The 16,469-nt window shown below is 41.7% G+C and overlaps 1 protein-coding gene across 14 annotated transcripts in view; it reads left to right on the top strand.

Annotated features, from left to right (window-relative positions):
• Positions 1 to 2,076: 2,076 nt before the first annotated feature.
• LDB2 (LIM domain binding 2) overlaps positions 2,077 to 16,469 on the top strand; it is a 218,019-nt gene continuing 203,626 nt past the window's right edge. For 5 of the 14 annotated variants that reach the window (XM_083832988.1, XM_083832983.1, XM_083832990.1 and 2 more), the window contains exon 1: positions 2,078 to 2,632. In XM_083832988.1, the coding sequence (XP_083689114.1) occupies positions 2,501 to 2,632 (132 nt within the window). In that variant the 5' untranslated portion in view covers positions 2,078 to 2,500. Of the gene's footprint in view, positions 2,633 to 16,469 lie in introns of all 14 variants that reach the window. The other 9 variants (XM_083832981.1, XM_083832984.1, XM_083832978.1 and 6 more) reach the window with 5 other exon arrangements.

Genomic DNA, 16,469 nt, shown 5'->3' on the forward strand with positions numbered 1-16,469 from the left:
TTTTTTTTGCATTGCAGAAGAGCTGTACACATAGGCTCTTGCATGGGGAAGTAGCTGGGGTTCTAAATCATGAAAGCAAATTGTCCTTCTAGTTCAGTACTTAGAGGTTTTTGTTGTTTTTTAAAGCAAGCTCTGCCCCCTCTCTACCCCCAAACGCCAAAATGAAAAATATTAATTTTGTTGGAGCGTTCAACTTCTTGAGGCAGTGAATTTTATCATGGTCAGAAAGTCCTTAAAACAGATACCATTTTGCAGCTGTGCAAAATTGCACCATCTTAATTACAAAAAGCAATGCATCCCGTCTTGGGCAAACATGTTTTACTTTGGGTTTGCTTTGCAAACAAAGTAAAATCCACAGTTTGGTGGGATTTTTTTTTTTTTTGTTGACATTTATTTAAGTAGGTGATACTTAAAATAAAAATGTGTGTACTAGCACTGTAAATTTGTAATTTTCCCATCATTTTGGTTTTTAGATTTTAAGGTAGCTGCGGTGGGAATTTGTTGGAATAGAATGCAGGAAGGCCCGGGGAAGTTTTCTCCCAGGCCATGCAGCCACTTTATGGACTTACCATGCAGTCAGTGAGCACTGGAGGAGCACTGTCACTGTCACTGCAGCACTCCTGAGCCAAATGTTGTACATGCTATTTATTAAACTCAGCATCTTCGGTGACGGTACTGGAGCGACAGCGTAGCGTTGCTGCATAGCTAGGGAGCACTGAAGGAGAGAAGTGCAGTACCCCATGTATTATCTGTTGGCTCTGTGTTTAGTGACAGAAGCTGTGGGAAGTCTATAAAACAGCTCAATACGTCACTTCTTCTGGAAACTGTTATTCCACAAGAGTGTACAGAAATAGTTTTGCTAAACAGCAACTGGTATTTCAAAGATAAATTGTGATCCAGATCAGTGGTCAGCAGAATAAAGTGATGCACTTTCATATTTTGTCCTGCAAAGAGAGCTCAGGTTTTCCAGATTTGGCCACATATGGAAATGTAAAAAGGCAAGGAAAATTGGGATTTTTCGAATCTGTCTTGAAATATTCCTACATTTGGTTGGATTAAAATTAATTTGGCAGTGGGTGATAACGCTCCAGCATTCTTTTAGGATTACTACGTAAAATTCGAAAGCGTAATGGTGCGCGCCTCGATTTCCCGATCTGTGAAATGGGCGAGCGTGCAGGGCTGACGCCAAGCGCTCCGCCTGAGAACCACTGCGAACACAGCCTGATTGTTACTCTCTTAATCATATTAGTTAACTAAATCTGCTCCTAGAGTGGTTCCATTTGCTTGAATGAATTTGCATGAGAGATTAATTCGGCGCTGTTTATTGTTGTTTTTACATTTATCCAGCACTGTAAATAATGCCTGATACTTTACAGCTGTGTGTAAAGGCAGGCTGTGCTACCAGGGCTTTTTTTTCCCCCTTTTCCCCCCAGGTAATTTGCAGGTTCCTCTCCCAACCCTCGCACTTTCCCATGGAGCGGATGAGCCCCTTTTGTTTTCCTTGGATTTTCAGGACTTTTCCTTGAGGTGACAGCCCCTTCCCAGCACTTCCACCCAAGTCTGCTTCAAGTGCCCCCCGACGGGGGCTCCTCGCCCCCCCCCTCCTCCCCCCCGACCCCCCCCCTTTTCTTTTCTTTTTTTTTTTTTTTTTTTGGCACTTTTGGGTTCACTCCCGCCGCTCTGTGGGGCCGGATTAGTGCTGGCCAGGCCGGGGAGCCCCTGAGGGAACGGGTCGCCCCTTGGGGCGGCTGCCCTCAGGTAGCGACGGGGGGCGCCCTGCCCCGGGGGGGGGGGGGGCTCCGTGTTTTGGGGCGGATCCCCCCCAAACGCAGCACCCCCCGGGGTAGAGGCAGAGGCAGGGGAAGGGGCAGGGTCCCCCCCACCGCCCCCGGCCCCCAGGCGTGGCGCAGCCCCGTGTGGAAGCAGCGCCGAGGCTCCTCCGCGTCCCCCCCCCCCCCCTCCCGCCCCAAAGCGGCCCCAGGCCGCGGGCGGGCACCGCCGCGTCCCCGGGCTGGCTCAGGCAGCTTTAAAACCACCTATATGCTAACGAGCCCGGCTGCCAGGTTCCCGAGGGGTCCTGGCGGGGAGAAATTAAAACCAAACCTTGGACCTCTGTCAGGCTGGGAGAGGAAAATGATATTTTCGAACTAGTCCACAGCGTGGACAGGAAATGACCCCTCCAGAAACTGCTTCTTTAAAAACGAGCGGTGGTGCCTGAAGCCATCCAGCTCTCCGGAGCCTGTGCTCTCCCTCTCCCTCCCGCTCCCTCCCCGGCTCGCTCCTCTCCTCTCTTCTCCTCTCTTTCCCTCTCCGCTCCGCTCCCCCCCCCGCCGCCTCCTGCTCTAGAGGGCTCCCACAGCAGTTCCCAGCCAGTGTGTGCAGCCTGTATGTGTGTGTGTGCGCCTGCTGCTACTTTGTACTGTGGAGAACACACAGCCCATGTGCTCTGTATGGATGTTGGTGATACTCTGGGTAGCTTGAATCGCTGCAAGCAGGCAAGATGTCCAGCACACCACATGACCCTTTCTATTCTTCTCCTTTTGGCCCATTTTATAGGAGACACACACCATACATGGTGCAACCAGAGTACCGAATATATGAAATGAACAAGAGGCTGCAGTCGCGTACAGAGGTAAGTCCCTCAGCCTTGTTTTACTGTGCATGGAGCGTGCTGGGTTTCAGCCTGAATTCCAGCTGAAGCGTCCCATTAGGCAGTGCAGGATATGCAGGCATGAACCCTAATTAATTTAGTAGTTTAATTGGGTAATCCCTCATTATGTTTCCATGCAGAGCAACTCTTTGAGTAGATACCAGCTTAGGCTGAAATCTTGAAATTACAGCACAGCACTTCAGGACTGATTGTAATGCTGTTCCGAGGAAATTTCTGTGCCTAGTGTGTTGTTTGCTCGGGATCTGTCCTGCTGGCATTTGCAGCTATAATATTGCAAGGTATCTCTTCAGCTTCTGCACAAAACTAATCCAGAACCGTTGCAGGTTTAGGGGAAGAGACGAGCCTTTATCTGCTTTTGTTTTGTAAACTCATTAAAATTAAAAATGAATGCTGACAGAAAACAGGAGCGGAGTTTTAAAAACTTGTGCCTAAGCTGCACTTAAAGGTGGAACACATGTCCAGAGCAGCCAACAGAGAAATTCGTGTTTACATTGGGAATGCGGTTGCTTTTAGCAAGAGGGATGATCCGTTCACGACTTTATCGTATAGCTGTCAAAAGTACCTAATAATGTAAACTACATTCACTGTTGCTTATGCTTTGTATAATCTGTTAGTGGTTTACACACCCAGGCTCCTGCACGCAGATCAGCTACCACAAAGGAAAATGCTAAATGGAGAGGGGAAATACTTTAGTCACTTAGGGGGAAAAAATAATTGTGGTGGCTGCATCTTGTTATTTAGGTGGTTAAACAAAGCACACTTTTTGGTCTGCTGAAGTGAAAAGTGTGTGGACTGAACCCGGCTGCATTTCTGCCCATGTGGCTGTGTTTGTGCAGCAAACATCCTTGGGGCTGCAATTTTGCACAGTAGTTTCCTAGTGGTGCCCTGCAAACACTTCTCAAAAGTATTCATCTTTCGTAATTAATAGCATTACACGGAGGCAAACGCCTGCCGAATTCGTGTCACGAAGCACGGTGAAGGATTTTAAATTGACCTGTTTGCTGCATTGTAATTCTTGACGAGAACATGAGGTTATCATAAAACAAAACACACATGCATGCCTGAATTGTCAGCTAAGCCATGGAGGGGCTGTGACGTTTAATGTATATGATACAGCTAACAAGATGTGACCTGCTTTCGGATTGGCTAGCTGCTCGGGGGAACTGGGGGGTTTCTGGCACTCTTATCGCTGCTAGTCCTAAAACACTGCTCTTGGGTAATTGTTAAATACACTTCAGGCTGGCTGGAAACTCGAAGCAGCTCCCCAAACCATGGGGACTGCTCCTCAGTTTGGCCCCAAGTAGTTGGTTGTTGATGGTCGTTGTCATTTAGCCATTGGTGTTTATTTTCTATTTTTTTTCTAAACTGTCAGTGTCTTGCAACTCTGTTCCTTACCTTCCTGTACATACTAGCATCATAATTTCTAGACTTTTCCAAATGAATAGAAGAAGTGTGTATCATTAAGTGATGCCTTCAGGGTTTTGTACAGAAGCTGGTCTGAAAAGCTGTCAGTGTTAATTTCACATATTATTTTAGCTGTACTTTTAGTATTTTATTGGGCCAATTTTCCTTGACGAATGTTACACTCAAAAAGTTTTCGAGGGACTTGTGAAACAACTTCTCCCTCCTGCATGGCTGAGGTGTGCCGAGAGGGACCAGTTTCATGGCAGGCTTTCCGGTTGGGTGGACTGTTGTGAGCAAAAAGCAGTAACCCGCTCCTCCTGCCATAGGTTTCAGCAGGATTTTACTTTGACAGATAGTGTTTAGTCAATGAAGGCCTTATGCTTAAGGGTTTTTCTTCATTTGTTCACAGTGAAATATCTTTGCCTTGTGATTATTCAGTGTTTACATTCTGGTTGTCTTTTTTAATTTCTGAGCTTGTTGCTGTACGTATTGTTGTTTCTTGAAATATATTTTTCTAGCTAGCTTCATGTCACTTCATTCATCCTCCAATTAAATCACCTTCCTTAATAAAGAAAGTTTTTAGAAATTTACCTCCCTGGGACGCGTACAGTGACTGGATGCGGGCAGCCTGCAAAGAATCCTGCTGCCTTCCTGGGCAGGTTGGGAGTGGAAGTTTCACGTAATTTTCTGCGCTTCCAAGCGTGTTTGTGCTCAGTTGCTGAAGGCTTCTGGAACATGTATGACTGGCTCTGAATTTCTTAAGTCCAGACCGATGGAGCCTCCTATGTCCTGGAAGGAATGTGCTTGTGCTTTGGGTGATAGAGGTTTACTGCTTGAGCATTTCTCTTCAGGCAGTCTTTGAAATAATGTGGGCACTTGTCTGAGGGAGGCTGCTTGCACTCGGTGAGCCCCAGGGGGTAGGTGAGCACAAGTAAAGCAGCTTAAGGGGAAAGGAATTACAAAGAAACTGCCCAAAAGACTGGGGGTAGCAAGCTGTCAGATTCCACTTGGACCCAACTTCTGGAGAGAGCCAGTGACAAGTGAGGATTTCTTTTAAAAAATGGAAACCTACAGCTCTTACTCTTCCTTCCGTCCCAAACATATGTCTGGAAAGCCTTTGGGATTGGGTTGTTTTCCTATGGAATTAAAGTGTTCTTAATAATCTTTTAGAGTCAGATTCTCTGCCGTCCCTTGCAGTGGTGGAAGTTCCAAGGCAGAGCAAAATGTACGTCTTTGAGTGAAGTTGTACAGAGGACGGATGGAGGGCTTGTGAAAGGAGCGTGTTTGTAATGTTCCATCTGCCTCCTCCCCTCCGTCTGTAGAGCCCACCTTTGTAGTAAATCCCTGTAACTTCTCTACAGAGCTTGCAGGTAGGTGAAAAGTGATTCAGTAAAAGCCCTGGGGTGGTAGAGACACCATCAGGGAAGGCACCGGTAAATGCCATTTCTGCTCCTGCCCCGCCAGCAGCAGGGAGGATGGTACATGGGGGAGGTGGAAAAGTCCTGAGAGTGGCTCTGTGCTTAGGGACCCTCCCTGAGAAATCCGCTGCTCCCACTCTGGTTTGTGTCAGCATCCGATGGGAAGGAATAAATAGCCTCTGTGAAGGATGTGCTCAGCGTGTTAAGCAGACAAAATACCGTGTGATAAATAAAGGTCATTTAGATGCAGCATGGATATCTTTGTTATTCTTGTTTTCTTTAGGAAGAAACACTAGTGATGAAAGTAAAGGATCAGCAACTCCAGCCCGTGCTAGACGTACAAACTTTTGCTCTCCAAACTTGTTGCAACTTTCTGGGCTCCTCAGGCAGAACCTACAGCTGCCTTTTTAAATTCAGGGTCAGTCTTAGGCGAAGAATTCCAATCACACCCAGGCAGGGGGTGGTTTTATGATGTAAGTACTGGCAAAAGTCCACTACCTAGCTAATTCTTATGTGATCTAAAGTAAATTAGGGGGCCAGAGTTACTAACCAGCATACAGGAACACCTTAGCTTCCTTAAAAGTTGTTCAAAGAAATCTAATCTTGTAATACTTTTTTTTTTTTTTTTCCTAAATGGAAATGAATACATGCTTTCTTAATAATACTTGGGAATGTCTAGTGCCATTTTGTAATATGCCAACAATCCTGTTTTAAAGAAGTAAAATGCATATTTCAATGTTTAGTAATCTCTGGCAGATATAAAGACAAATCTTATTTACTTCCATCACAGTTAACTAACTTTCTGGTTAACTGAAATACAGCTGTTTCCTTGCATGTTTGTGGTTTTAAGGATTTCATGACTATTCACTCAAACTCAGTTTATCTCAATATTTTTATATCTATATTAGTTTAACATTTCAAGGAAGAAAGCCTGTCGTGACATAATCAGCAGTTTCTAAAGTCCTAGGTAGCGGATACGCAATGTAGGTAAATTAGCTTAAATATTTTCTCTGTTCTTCATAAAACTCGACGTTAAAAAAAAAATCACACAAGAACTCTTTTCCTCTTTGATGTTGTAAATCCTTTTCCATTATAATATTTAATCATTTGAAATTGCTCACACTTAAAAGAAAACAAAAGGTGATTATATCTTGTATATAATTATTTTTCAGTCGCATTACAGCGTGCTGTGCGTAGATCACTTGAAGTTGCTGACAGTTTAAAGTTTGAGGCATCGCTTTATTGCCAATAATCAAAGAAATGTATCAAGCCCTTCACTTGTTTATTTAGTCCTCTATATTTTTAGAACTTTGTCTATCATAGTATATTAAATTCACCTGTCTCTCTTTCTATTACAAGAGAGTAGAGCCCTTCTGGCTAAGAGTGTTTTAAAGGTGACTGGAAAGCTTGACTATTAGCATATTTGTTTTAAAGACAATCAGCTTAATCAAATCATATCATATTAAACTCCTACTGAACTGTATAGTGAATTTTCAAAAGTGGAGATTTCACGATGAAAGAAAACTTAAAGCAGATTAAAAGGAAAATAAAGAAGGATGTTATGATTATTTAAGAGCTACTAAATGAACTGGAAGCTTACACAGACATTCATATTCAAGCAAATATTTAAAGCAAAGCAAAGCAAAACAAAAATTTTACAGTTTAATGGAAGTCTCTTATTTTACTTCCTTGCATTGCTACCCGATGAAATAATCCTCTCTTCTTCTTCCTCCTGATGCATTTTTAATAGATTAGTCATAAAAATATGTTGTGACATCACATTTGTTCACATAGCAACTTAGTATCACAAACAGATCTGATATTGTATACATAAATCTGAGTTTGTCCAATGAGTTTGCTTTGTGGATGGGAAACATAAACTTGTGTCTCAAAGTATTTTTGAGGAAATATTCCTTCATCCACAAATATACTAATAGTATGTAACAATTCTAGGAACACGAGTAAAGTATTTTCAAAGCCTACTTTTAAACCACGCTTTGCTGAAATTGAAAGGTCAGTTTTAAAAGAAAACCCTTGAACCCATTTAGGCAGACACTGACTTCAGAATGAATTCAAGACTCTTTTTTTTTTTCTCTGATTGTCATTTTATTTCATATAGCCTTTTTCATCCCTTTTTAAAAAAAAAATCAGTTGCAGCTGTTTTCAATTAAAATTGTTACAAACTAACAATACTTATGAGGCTGGGGGAAAAAAAAAAAGACTACTTCCTTTCCATGCTGATCCTTAGCTTACAATCAGGGATGTCTTGCTGCCTCCCCGCCCTCACGTTATAATATAGAATGTAAACTGCATGCTGTAGGGATGGGGGGCTTTGGGGGACAGGGGCTGGTGAGGGGGTCGAGGGAGAGTCAGTGTGAAGTATTAAAGCTGGATCTCCTCTGTACATTACTGTGATGCTTACTGGATCATTTCTATGAAGAAACCTTTTCAACCCTTCGTTTTCTCTTTTTTTTTTTTTTTGTTCTTTACTGTTTAAACCATAAATCCACTTTAAAAAAAAAAAAACCTTAAACTCAGTCTTTCTCCGAAGTAAACAAGATTTACTATGCAGATCGAGTCTCAAAAATAGAAAAATAGAAGCTTCTGGATAGTGAGAAGGAACAAAATAGAGAGCGTTACAAGGACCCACTCTTGTACTCTTACTTAAACAGGAGTTCTGCCTGCAGTTGGATTGCAAGATTAGATTAAAAAAAATATTGTTTTTGGTATATACACTTCCTTTGTTTATAGAAAAAGTGTATGGGGTAGGCTTCTAAACTCATTGCAACATTTTTAGCTGGACTCCTCTCTTCAAATGGTATTTGTTCGTATCTTTTTGCCAAAAGTTGCATATCTGCTGTAAACAGGCGTTCCAACCAAGCCGATACTTTGTTTGGTTGCTTCCTTCCCAAGCAGAGCTTGCTTTCCTTCACCGTGCTGTGTAAACAGGCCAGCATGTATCCTCATTTTGCTGGGTGCTCTTTTCCAAAAGCGGTTCGTGGGCTACTCGAGGGCTCAGAGGGGTGACCCTGGCAGGGACAAGGTTGCCCCCAAATGGCTGATGATCAGTAGTCTCCAAAACTGCCTGAGGTAGGACAGGGCCTGTTGGTCAGGTCTCAGTGGCCTTATTTTTTTAGTCAAAAATAGTAGCGAAAGAAACCTTTCTGAAACGCTGGCTGAAATCTCTCTAGGCTTGTGTGTTTCTTTTCCCCAGTCCTCTCTTTCAGGGTTTGGCTATTGAATTCATGCTGAATATTCAGTTCAAGATTACTACTAGAATACTGTTTCCATCTCTTACATTCTGGTGGATGGCCATGCCCTCCTAAACTGAAGCCTATAAGTTATTGATCTAAGCCAAATCGTACTCTTGGTACTTCAGGGGATCAACTACAATCACCTGAGGGCAATAAACCTCTGTGGGAACAGTTGATGCTTCTGGAGACAACTCTGGCACTTCCATGCCTTGTGGGGCTAGTGAAAAACTACTGACCTGGAAAAATGAGACCTTTGCAGAAATAAAATACTGGGGCTTGGTGGCCTTCTAAGCCTATCAGCTCATCAGGACTGAAGCGTGTTGGTGGCGTAGAGTCTTCGCAACAGCCATAAATTTTACAGGAGCAGGCTGTCCTTTTCTCGAGACAGAGGTTCCCTTGGCACCACCTTGCTGCCTGCTTGTCAAGACCCCCTTGCAGCGAGCCTCCTGGCCAGGCTGCTGTTCCTGTCCACATCATGCAGACCTGAAGCATGAGACTTGGGTGTAGCTGGCTTATTTTTTATGACTAACTCATCAGTAGTATTCATAACTCTGCGGCTAAAAGGTGAGCGTCAGACTAGACCTTCTCCCTAAGGTCTTTATTGTCAGTGCTCAGTACTTAGCCAGGGCAGAGTCACAAGCTCACAACTGACACAGTAAAGCTAGAACTTGACGTAGATTTCTAAGTGTGCTTAAACTCGGCTGCCTGGCTACTTGCAGACTACCTGCTGGATTGTTGTATCCTTCCAAGAATCTGATAAATTAGAGCATTGCTGTCATAACTATCGTGTGTGATCTGCCCTACCTGCTGATAACCATCTTGCCTGATCCTAAGCCGCAGGGTCAGCTTGCCAAGCCTAGGTAGCTGAGCAGAAACTAATTCATATCTGTCGGTACCATTTGTGTGTGTGCCTAAAAAGGGAAGGGGGAAATCTAATCTCTGGGTGCAGTTTTGGAGTCAGATTGCTCACGTACAGCAGATTCAATATCTGTCCAGATCCCATCCATTACACGGCTGCTGGCTGCAGACTAGAGCATCCTTCGTGATCCAGAAGGGTTGCACAGGCTACTTGGGTACCTCATCTGTTGCATTCAGGACATGAAGGAAACCTTGTATGTGAATAACAGTGATCACATATGGACACCCATGATTAAGGCAGACCCAGGCATAGACCTAAATGTAGACTCACTGTGCTCATTCTTCAAAAACTTACTACGTGGAGAAAACAACTGTTCTTGTTTGAGTGTTATTATGTGCAGACTTGCATCACCTATGCAACAGACTTCTTGTTTTTCCTTTGGACTTTCAAGCACTTGTTTCTTCTAATTATTTTTTTTTATTAGGTTTATTTGCTAAAGCAGTAAATCGATTGAGAGAATGATGACTTTCACTACCTTGCATGTTTACAGTATTTCATGTACCTTATTGTGACTGGTGTTGCAGTTGTGTAGTTTTGCTTCAGCCACTAGAGGAACATTGTCTCAGAGAAAGACTTGCCATCTGTCCTAGGGCAGGATACAAAGAGATTTCTGAAATATTAATAGCATTGGACAAAAAGAAATATTCTAAATTTTTAAATAGAGTAGTCACATGGAGCGAGGAAGAAGTTCAGAAACCACAAAAGTAAAGAGTGAAACTTTTTTTATTTTTATTATTTAATCTGGAGCACTCTCACTTTATCCCTCAGGAAGACAGCCAGTGGCTATCTCAGCTTCAGCTGAGATAGGCAAGGCAGGCACGAAACCTGCTTTGCCATTGGGTTTGCAAACAGGACAGTGTTGTGGGTTTTGTTGTTGTTTGTTTCTGCAATTGGTTAAAGGGAATATGAAATGCCACATACTCAATCCCTTGTATTCTAATAGTAACTTGCCTTTTCAGATCAGTGTCACTGTCTTCCATAATTCTTGTTTCCACTTTAAGCACTGAAAATCTTTCTATGTTATTCCATTTCACATCACAATAATGCTGTTGTGACTAGTAAACACCATTAAGTAAAAGCAAAATAATTCCTTTAGAGCAAATGAAAATTCTTCCTGTTGAAGTTGTTCTGCATCTTGCAAGACCTTCCTTTTGGTACTCGGCCAACATTTCTCCACCTTTCTTTTTCTCCATACCAAAATGGTAAAAATATCAACAGGTTATGGATTCTATATGTGCATTTGCAACCATACCACTTGCTTTACTGCATGAAGGCAGTAAAATAGCTTCACCACCTCTACCTAGACTTAATCACTGGAGTATCAGTTAACCCTTAGGGTAATTAGGTAATAATGTTGTTGATGTGATTCGAAGTATCATTTTAAGCAATTAGAAGTTCAGATATAATGTGCTGCAATTATGCATTATATAGCACATCTATCTGTTTTACAGAGCAAAAATTACCATATGTTTTGTGGGAAGCTTGGCATTTTACACCGAGTGGAGTTCTGCTTGTATTTACGAACAGCATGCCTGTAAACTATGGTAATAACTCTTTGAAGGCCACACCTATGCACGTTGCTGATTATGTTAAAAGGCATAGGCCTGTTTTAATGAATGTGTTCGCATGAATAATGGGACATGGAAAGGCAACGCTCTGGGTAAAGGTTCATTACCTGAGCGCAACAAATACTACGTGTAAAATTTCCATGACTATTCACTTGAGTTTAACAGTGAATTTGCTCTGGCTATGCTCATGCTCTTTATGTGTTTCTGTGCGTGTTTGATCACTGGAGTTTTATTCTCACAAATAATTGCAGAATGCAAATTTCAAGTTGTTAAGGATTCTCAAAAGAAGTTGTTTATTTTATATGGGCTAAGCTGAGAGGCAGTGTTACTGTTTTGAGTTTCCAGAACCTCCCAGGTAGAACCATGATCTTTAGAAATTAAAAACACCAGAGACAAATCTCTCATTGCTTTGCAATGAGGACTGACAGGTGTATGCATATAAAGCAAATTAACGTCAATGAGTGGTGGCAATGGGAAATTAAAGATCAGTAAATATGATGTATTTGGACTTTTAAATTTTTTTCCATAGGGCAGGATATACTGCTTACCATGCAGTTACTTTAGAAAAAATGTAATATAAAATTGCTGAAAAAAATTAGAAGCTTCCTGGCATTATAAGCTCTAGTTCCATCTGTGCTCATCCAGTCAGGGATGAGAAATAGTAACATGCGATATATGACCACTTACAGTATATAGTCTTAACAGAATATTACATGCTTATAGCGCACTGCTTGTTATGAAAGACAAACATATGTCTTAAATTTGAATAATTAATGCATTGAAATAAATTGTTATTAATTCCTAGCAACTCTGAGTAGAAAGAAGTGGAATTCATGAGATTTATTATTTGATGTGAATGATTAGCTCCGCTCTTTTCAATACCTCTTAATACTCTGTCAGGGTTAATAATGCAAAGTAAAAAGATCGGTCAAGATGCCAGCACACCGAGTACATCTCTTCTGTGACAGTGCTGCAAGATTATTTAACACCCACATCAAGAGCATCCTGAAGCAACTGAGTTACACCTTGACTGATTGTTTCATCCAAAGGGCTGCACTCCTAAATACGCAGCATCGCACAGACTTCCTAGTACAGAGCGGTGTTAGCGCTGGTATGTAACCTGAAGCCACAACCTGCGTGTCTAGACTGACAAGAATCCTTCCAGTTGAGCCACTGTGACACCTTGTGGCTTACAAAGTAACACAAGTATCTTTTAGAAAACAGGTAAAAATCCAGAGGTTAGTGGGTGTTGATAAATGCCCTCTCATACGAGTATGAAGAGAAATCTCTTGGCTGGGTTACTCTGCTGTGTTTTTGTGATACAGTAAAATTAAGCAATAATGGGCTCATTTCTGTTCAGAGCCCTTATAATACATATTTTCCTGTGATGTGATGCGTCATAAGATGGGGCATCACTTCACTAAGTCTGATCTGCTCTTATCTCCAGTGCTCTGGTGTTTGCTCATCATTCAGATTACGTAAAGAAACATGGTTTTGGCTGCAGCACAGAGTAAATATTTTGTTTGTTTCCAACCATTAATTTGGTTAACCAAAAGAGCGCTTGAAGCGATTAAAGTACATTTTGGTGCTGAGTACGTTCAAACAGTAGCAGAGTTGAATGAAACAAAGATACAGGAAGCATTTGGCAATGGGCACACAACTCTGTAAAACCCTGAATTTAGTGGGTTAAATAGATCAGTATTTCAGCTGTAGGTAATTCATGAACTGCTTGCCTTACAATGAAGTTATATTTTTGTGAGAAATTCTTGATAAACTTAAAATTGGACCAATAATGCATTGAGCTGAGATGGAAGTCTGTAGCTCTAAAGGCTCAGGACCTTACAATACCTGACAGTACTACAGAGTCATAGAACCACTTAGCTTGGAAAAGACCTCGAAGATCATCAAGTCCAACCGTTAACCCAGCCAGCACTGCCAAGTCTACCACTAAACCATGTCCCTAAGCACCATCTCTACACATCTTGTGAATACCTACAGGGGTGGTGACTCAACCACATCCCTGGGCAGCCTGTTCCAAGTTTTTTCTTCACAACCCTTTCCGTGAAGAAATTTTTTCTAATATCCAACCTAACCCTCCCCTGGCACAACCTGAGGCCGTTTCCTCTTGTCCTATTGCTTGTTGCTTAGAGAAGAGACTGACCCCCAGCCCACTACAATCTCCGTTGAGGCAGTTGCAGAGAGCGATAAGGTCTCCTCTGAGCCTCCTTTTCTCTAGGCTAAACAAACCCAGCTCCCTCAGCCATTCCTCGTAAGACCTGTTCTCCAGTACTCTCTGACCACTGCTTCTTGCATTGTCACACCTTGCATCTTCAAACAAGCACGTCTGTGGTTTCTTCCGCGATGATCCCAAGTGTTTGAAAGGAGTTTCCAAAAAACTCATGTAATATTAGGTCCCATAATGTTTTCCTTTGCCCCAATACTTGCAAAAACTTAGCAACAATTGGGCTGAAATGGTTGCATTGCGGTGCCAAACAGTCTCTTTGCTGTACATACTACCTTGTGATGTAGGAGTCTCCATCCTTTTGTTGTCCATTACCTTCGGGCACACCCACAGTGCTGTCACTTAAACATAACAGGTAGGCATAAGCGCACAAACTTGCATTAAGCTAGCTGGTGTGGGAAGCAGTAGCAGCACAGGGCACAGTGTGTGCAATCTGTCTTATTTCACACAGGTATTTTACCTTTGCTGAGCTTTTAAAGTTGGGTGGCTACTGATGTTCATCCACACCCTTGCCTTCATGATGTGCACCGTTTCATTTATTATAGCATTTATATTATAAATATTTATATTATAAGTATTATTTATTGCTAGATTCTTGAGGCTGGGACCATTTTCTGTGTTCTTGTACAGTACCAGCACAGAGCAGTTGTGGTCTGTGCCTGCAGCTCCTTGTTAGCACTGTGCTGTATAATGTAATGAACTGAAGACTAAGAGTGGATAGTATTTAAAATACTTTCAAACCCAATCTAATTATCCCACATTCATTTTGATTTCACAAATCAAATGTTTTAATTGATTTTACATATATTTATGTACTACAACAAATTCTCTGACTAGAAATACCACAATACAGTAGTTTCTTGGAAGATGACTGTTTAATGTTATTAACACATTTCATTACTTCTCAAATAATTCAGCATGCCCGTGCAAACCTCCTGGCTTTGCCAAGAAAGTACAAATATATTTTAGGGTAGTATTCAACTGGTTGATTTGTACATCTGATACTGTTATTAAATCTATTACTTTTTTAGTGTGTGATTCTTTAGTAGTTTCATGTCAATCAGAGAAGCTCATTCCAAGTCCATTTTCTCTTAACAGTGGAAGGACAACTTATCTTAAATTCCCCGAGAAAAGCATATTCTTCTCAATGAGGGCCGGTGTTGGGGAATATATATATCTTATTTCACAAGGATTTGGGGAGGAAATATTACAGTCTTGTCATAAATAAGTAGAGATGAACCAGAGAGGTTGTTCTAGGGAAGAAAGGCAACATTTTTTTTTAATTGTTTGCACTCTACTGATTTAATTAGCCAGTGAGAACAGACCCACTTTGAATATTAAAAAGACAAAATCAACTCCCCCCCTCTCCCGTCCCCACATCTGTTGCCTTTTGGAGACTACTCACAATACCAGAACTATCCGATGTCTAATGGATTTTGCTTTTTAACAGACGCTACCTGTATTTGCTTGCAAATAAAGGAGGCAGTTGTAAATCTTTTATTCCGCTTCTGAGGGAAGGGGGCTGTTTAAATTGTCATTTTGAAAGAAAGCTTTAAGAAACCTTAAGCAGAACTGAAGCATTATTGGTGTGTTGCACAAATGAAGGTAGTTACAGTCTCGATACATTTCTGAATGGTGATCTAATAGCAATGTCTTAATGATTACCATATTAAAGAAACTTACATTGTTCCTGAGGTTGCTTCAAGTTGAAAAGAGTGGAGTCCTGTGAGGGGCAAACATTGGTTAGGGGCAGGACAGCGTGGATGGGTAAAAACTACTGAAACGATCTCTGCTATATTTCATTATGCTCCTTCTGCAGTATAAATTGGATTGAATTTCAATAAGGAAGGGAAGCAATTCACTGCACCTCTGCTGGGTTAGGCCCACCCCTGCAAAGGAGCTAGAGCCTTCCCTCTAATCACAGTCTAGATTATGAATATTAACGCCTCATCCTGGATCCCAGCCTCGCAGAAGTGAGGGATGCTTCTCCTGCTCAGTGCCCATCCGTCCAGCATTTGTGGACCACAGAACTCCCTTAGCTTTGTTTAATGCAGAAGCTAAAGAAAAAAGGTGGAATTTTTAATGGTTTTCTTCTCAGAGGTTTTTTTTTTTTGTAATGGGAGTATACCAGCTATTTTATTAAAACATTTTTTCCCGTTGAGAGGAAAGAATCCTACTGGTTTTGCTGAAGTTGCCTTTTTACAAACACAATTACCTGTATAATTTTCAAGATTATTATTAGGGAGTATATTAAACTATTAGGACCATGGGAACTTGGACAAACCCACCTGGCGTGCAAAATTTTGTTACTGGAATAGCTGCACTAAGCTTGAGAACACTGAGTGTGATTATAAGAGGCAACTGAGAAATATAAATTGAGAGCTCAGCCCAGCAGTCTTTCCCTTCCTTGGAGATTGATGGCACACAGATGCACAATTGCAAATAACATACTGTTTGTGGGCCAATGGTACTGGTGGTTTTTTTTTTTTCTTTAATCTTTTTTTTTTTTATCTATCACAAACTTCCTAGATTTGTTTCAGGCAGCTCTTACTATCTCTCTGTAATGCAGCACCTCATCCCCGGCAAAGTTTTCCTGTTTATGTCAATGGAACTGGGATTTGGCCGTGCGTTTGGAGGTGCCAGGGTACACCACTGAGGCAGCTTTCAGCACGCACCTGATTCCTGCAGAAGCTGGTTCAGCAAAAACTCGGTTTGGGGACCTACCTATTCTAATGGGTTTAACAATTTAAGGTGATTCAGTTCTTCGGGATGAATTTCAGGCACCTTGAAGGATCAGAAGGGCATATTTACATTTTAGATCTTGTCCATAGTTGGCGATGTGATAGAACTGTGTGTTCAGGGGCTTAGATTATGTTTGCAGTTATCATTTCATAAATGCCAAAGGTATAACAGAAAGCATGGTTAAAAACAGCAGCACTCAGTATCAGGGAATATTGAGTAGCAAAGCAAATAACAAGAAAGGGGGTTAAGTT

The sequence above is a fragment of the Anser anser genome (assembly GCF_964211835.1).
Source record: "Anser anser genome assembly, chromosome: 4".
Lineage (NCBI taxonomy): Eukaryota > Metazoa > Chordata > Aves > Anseriformes > Anatidae > Anser > Anser anser.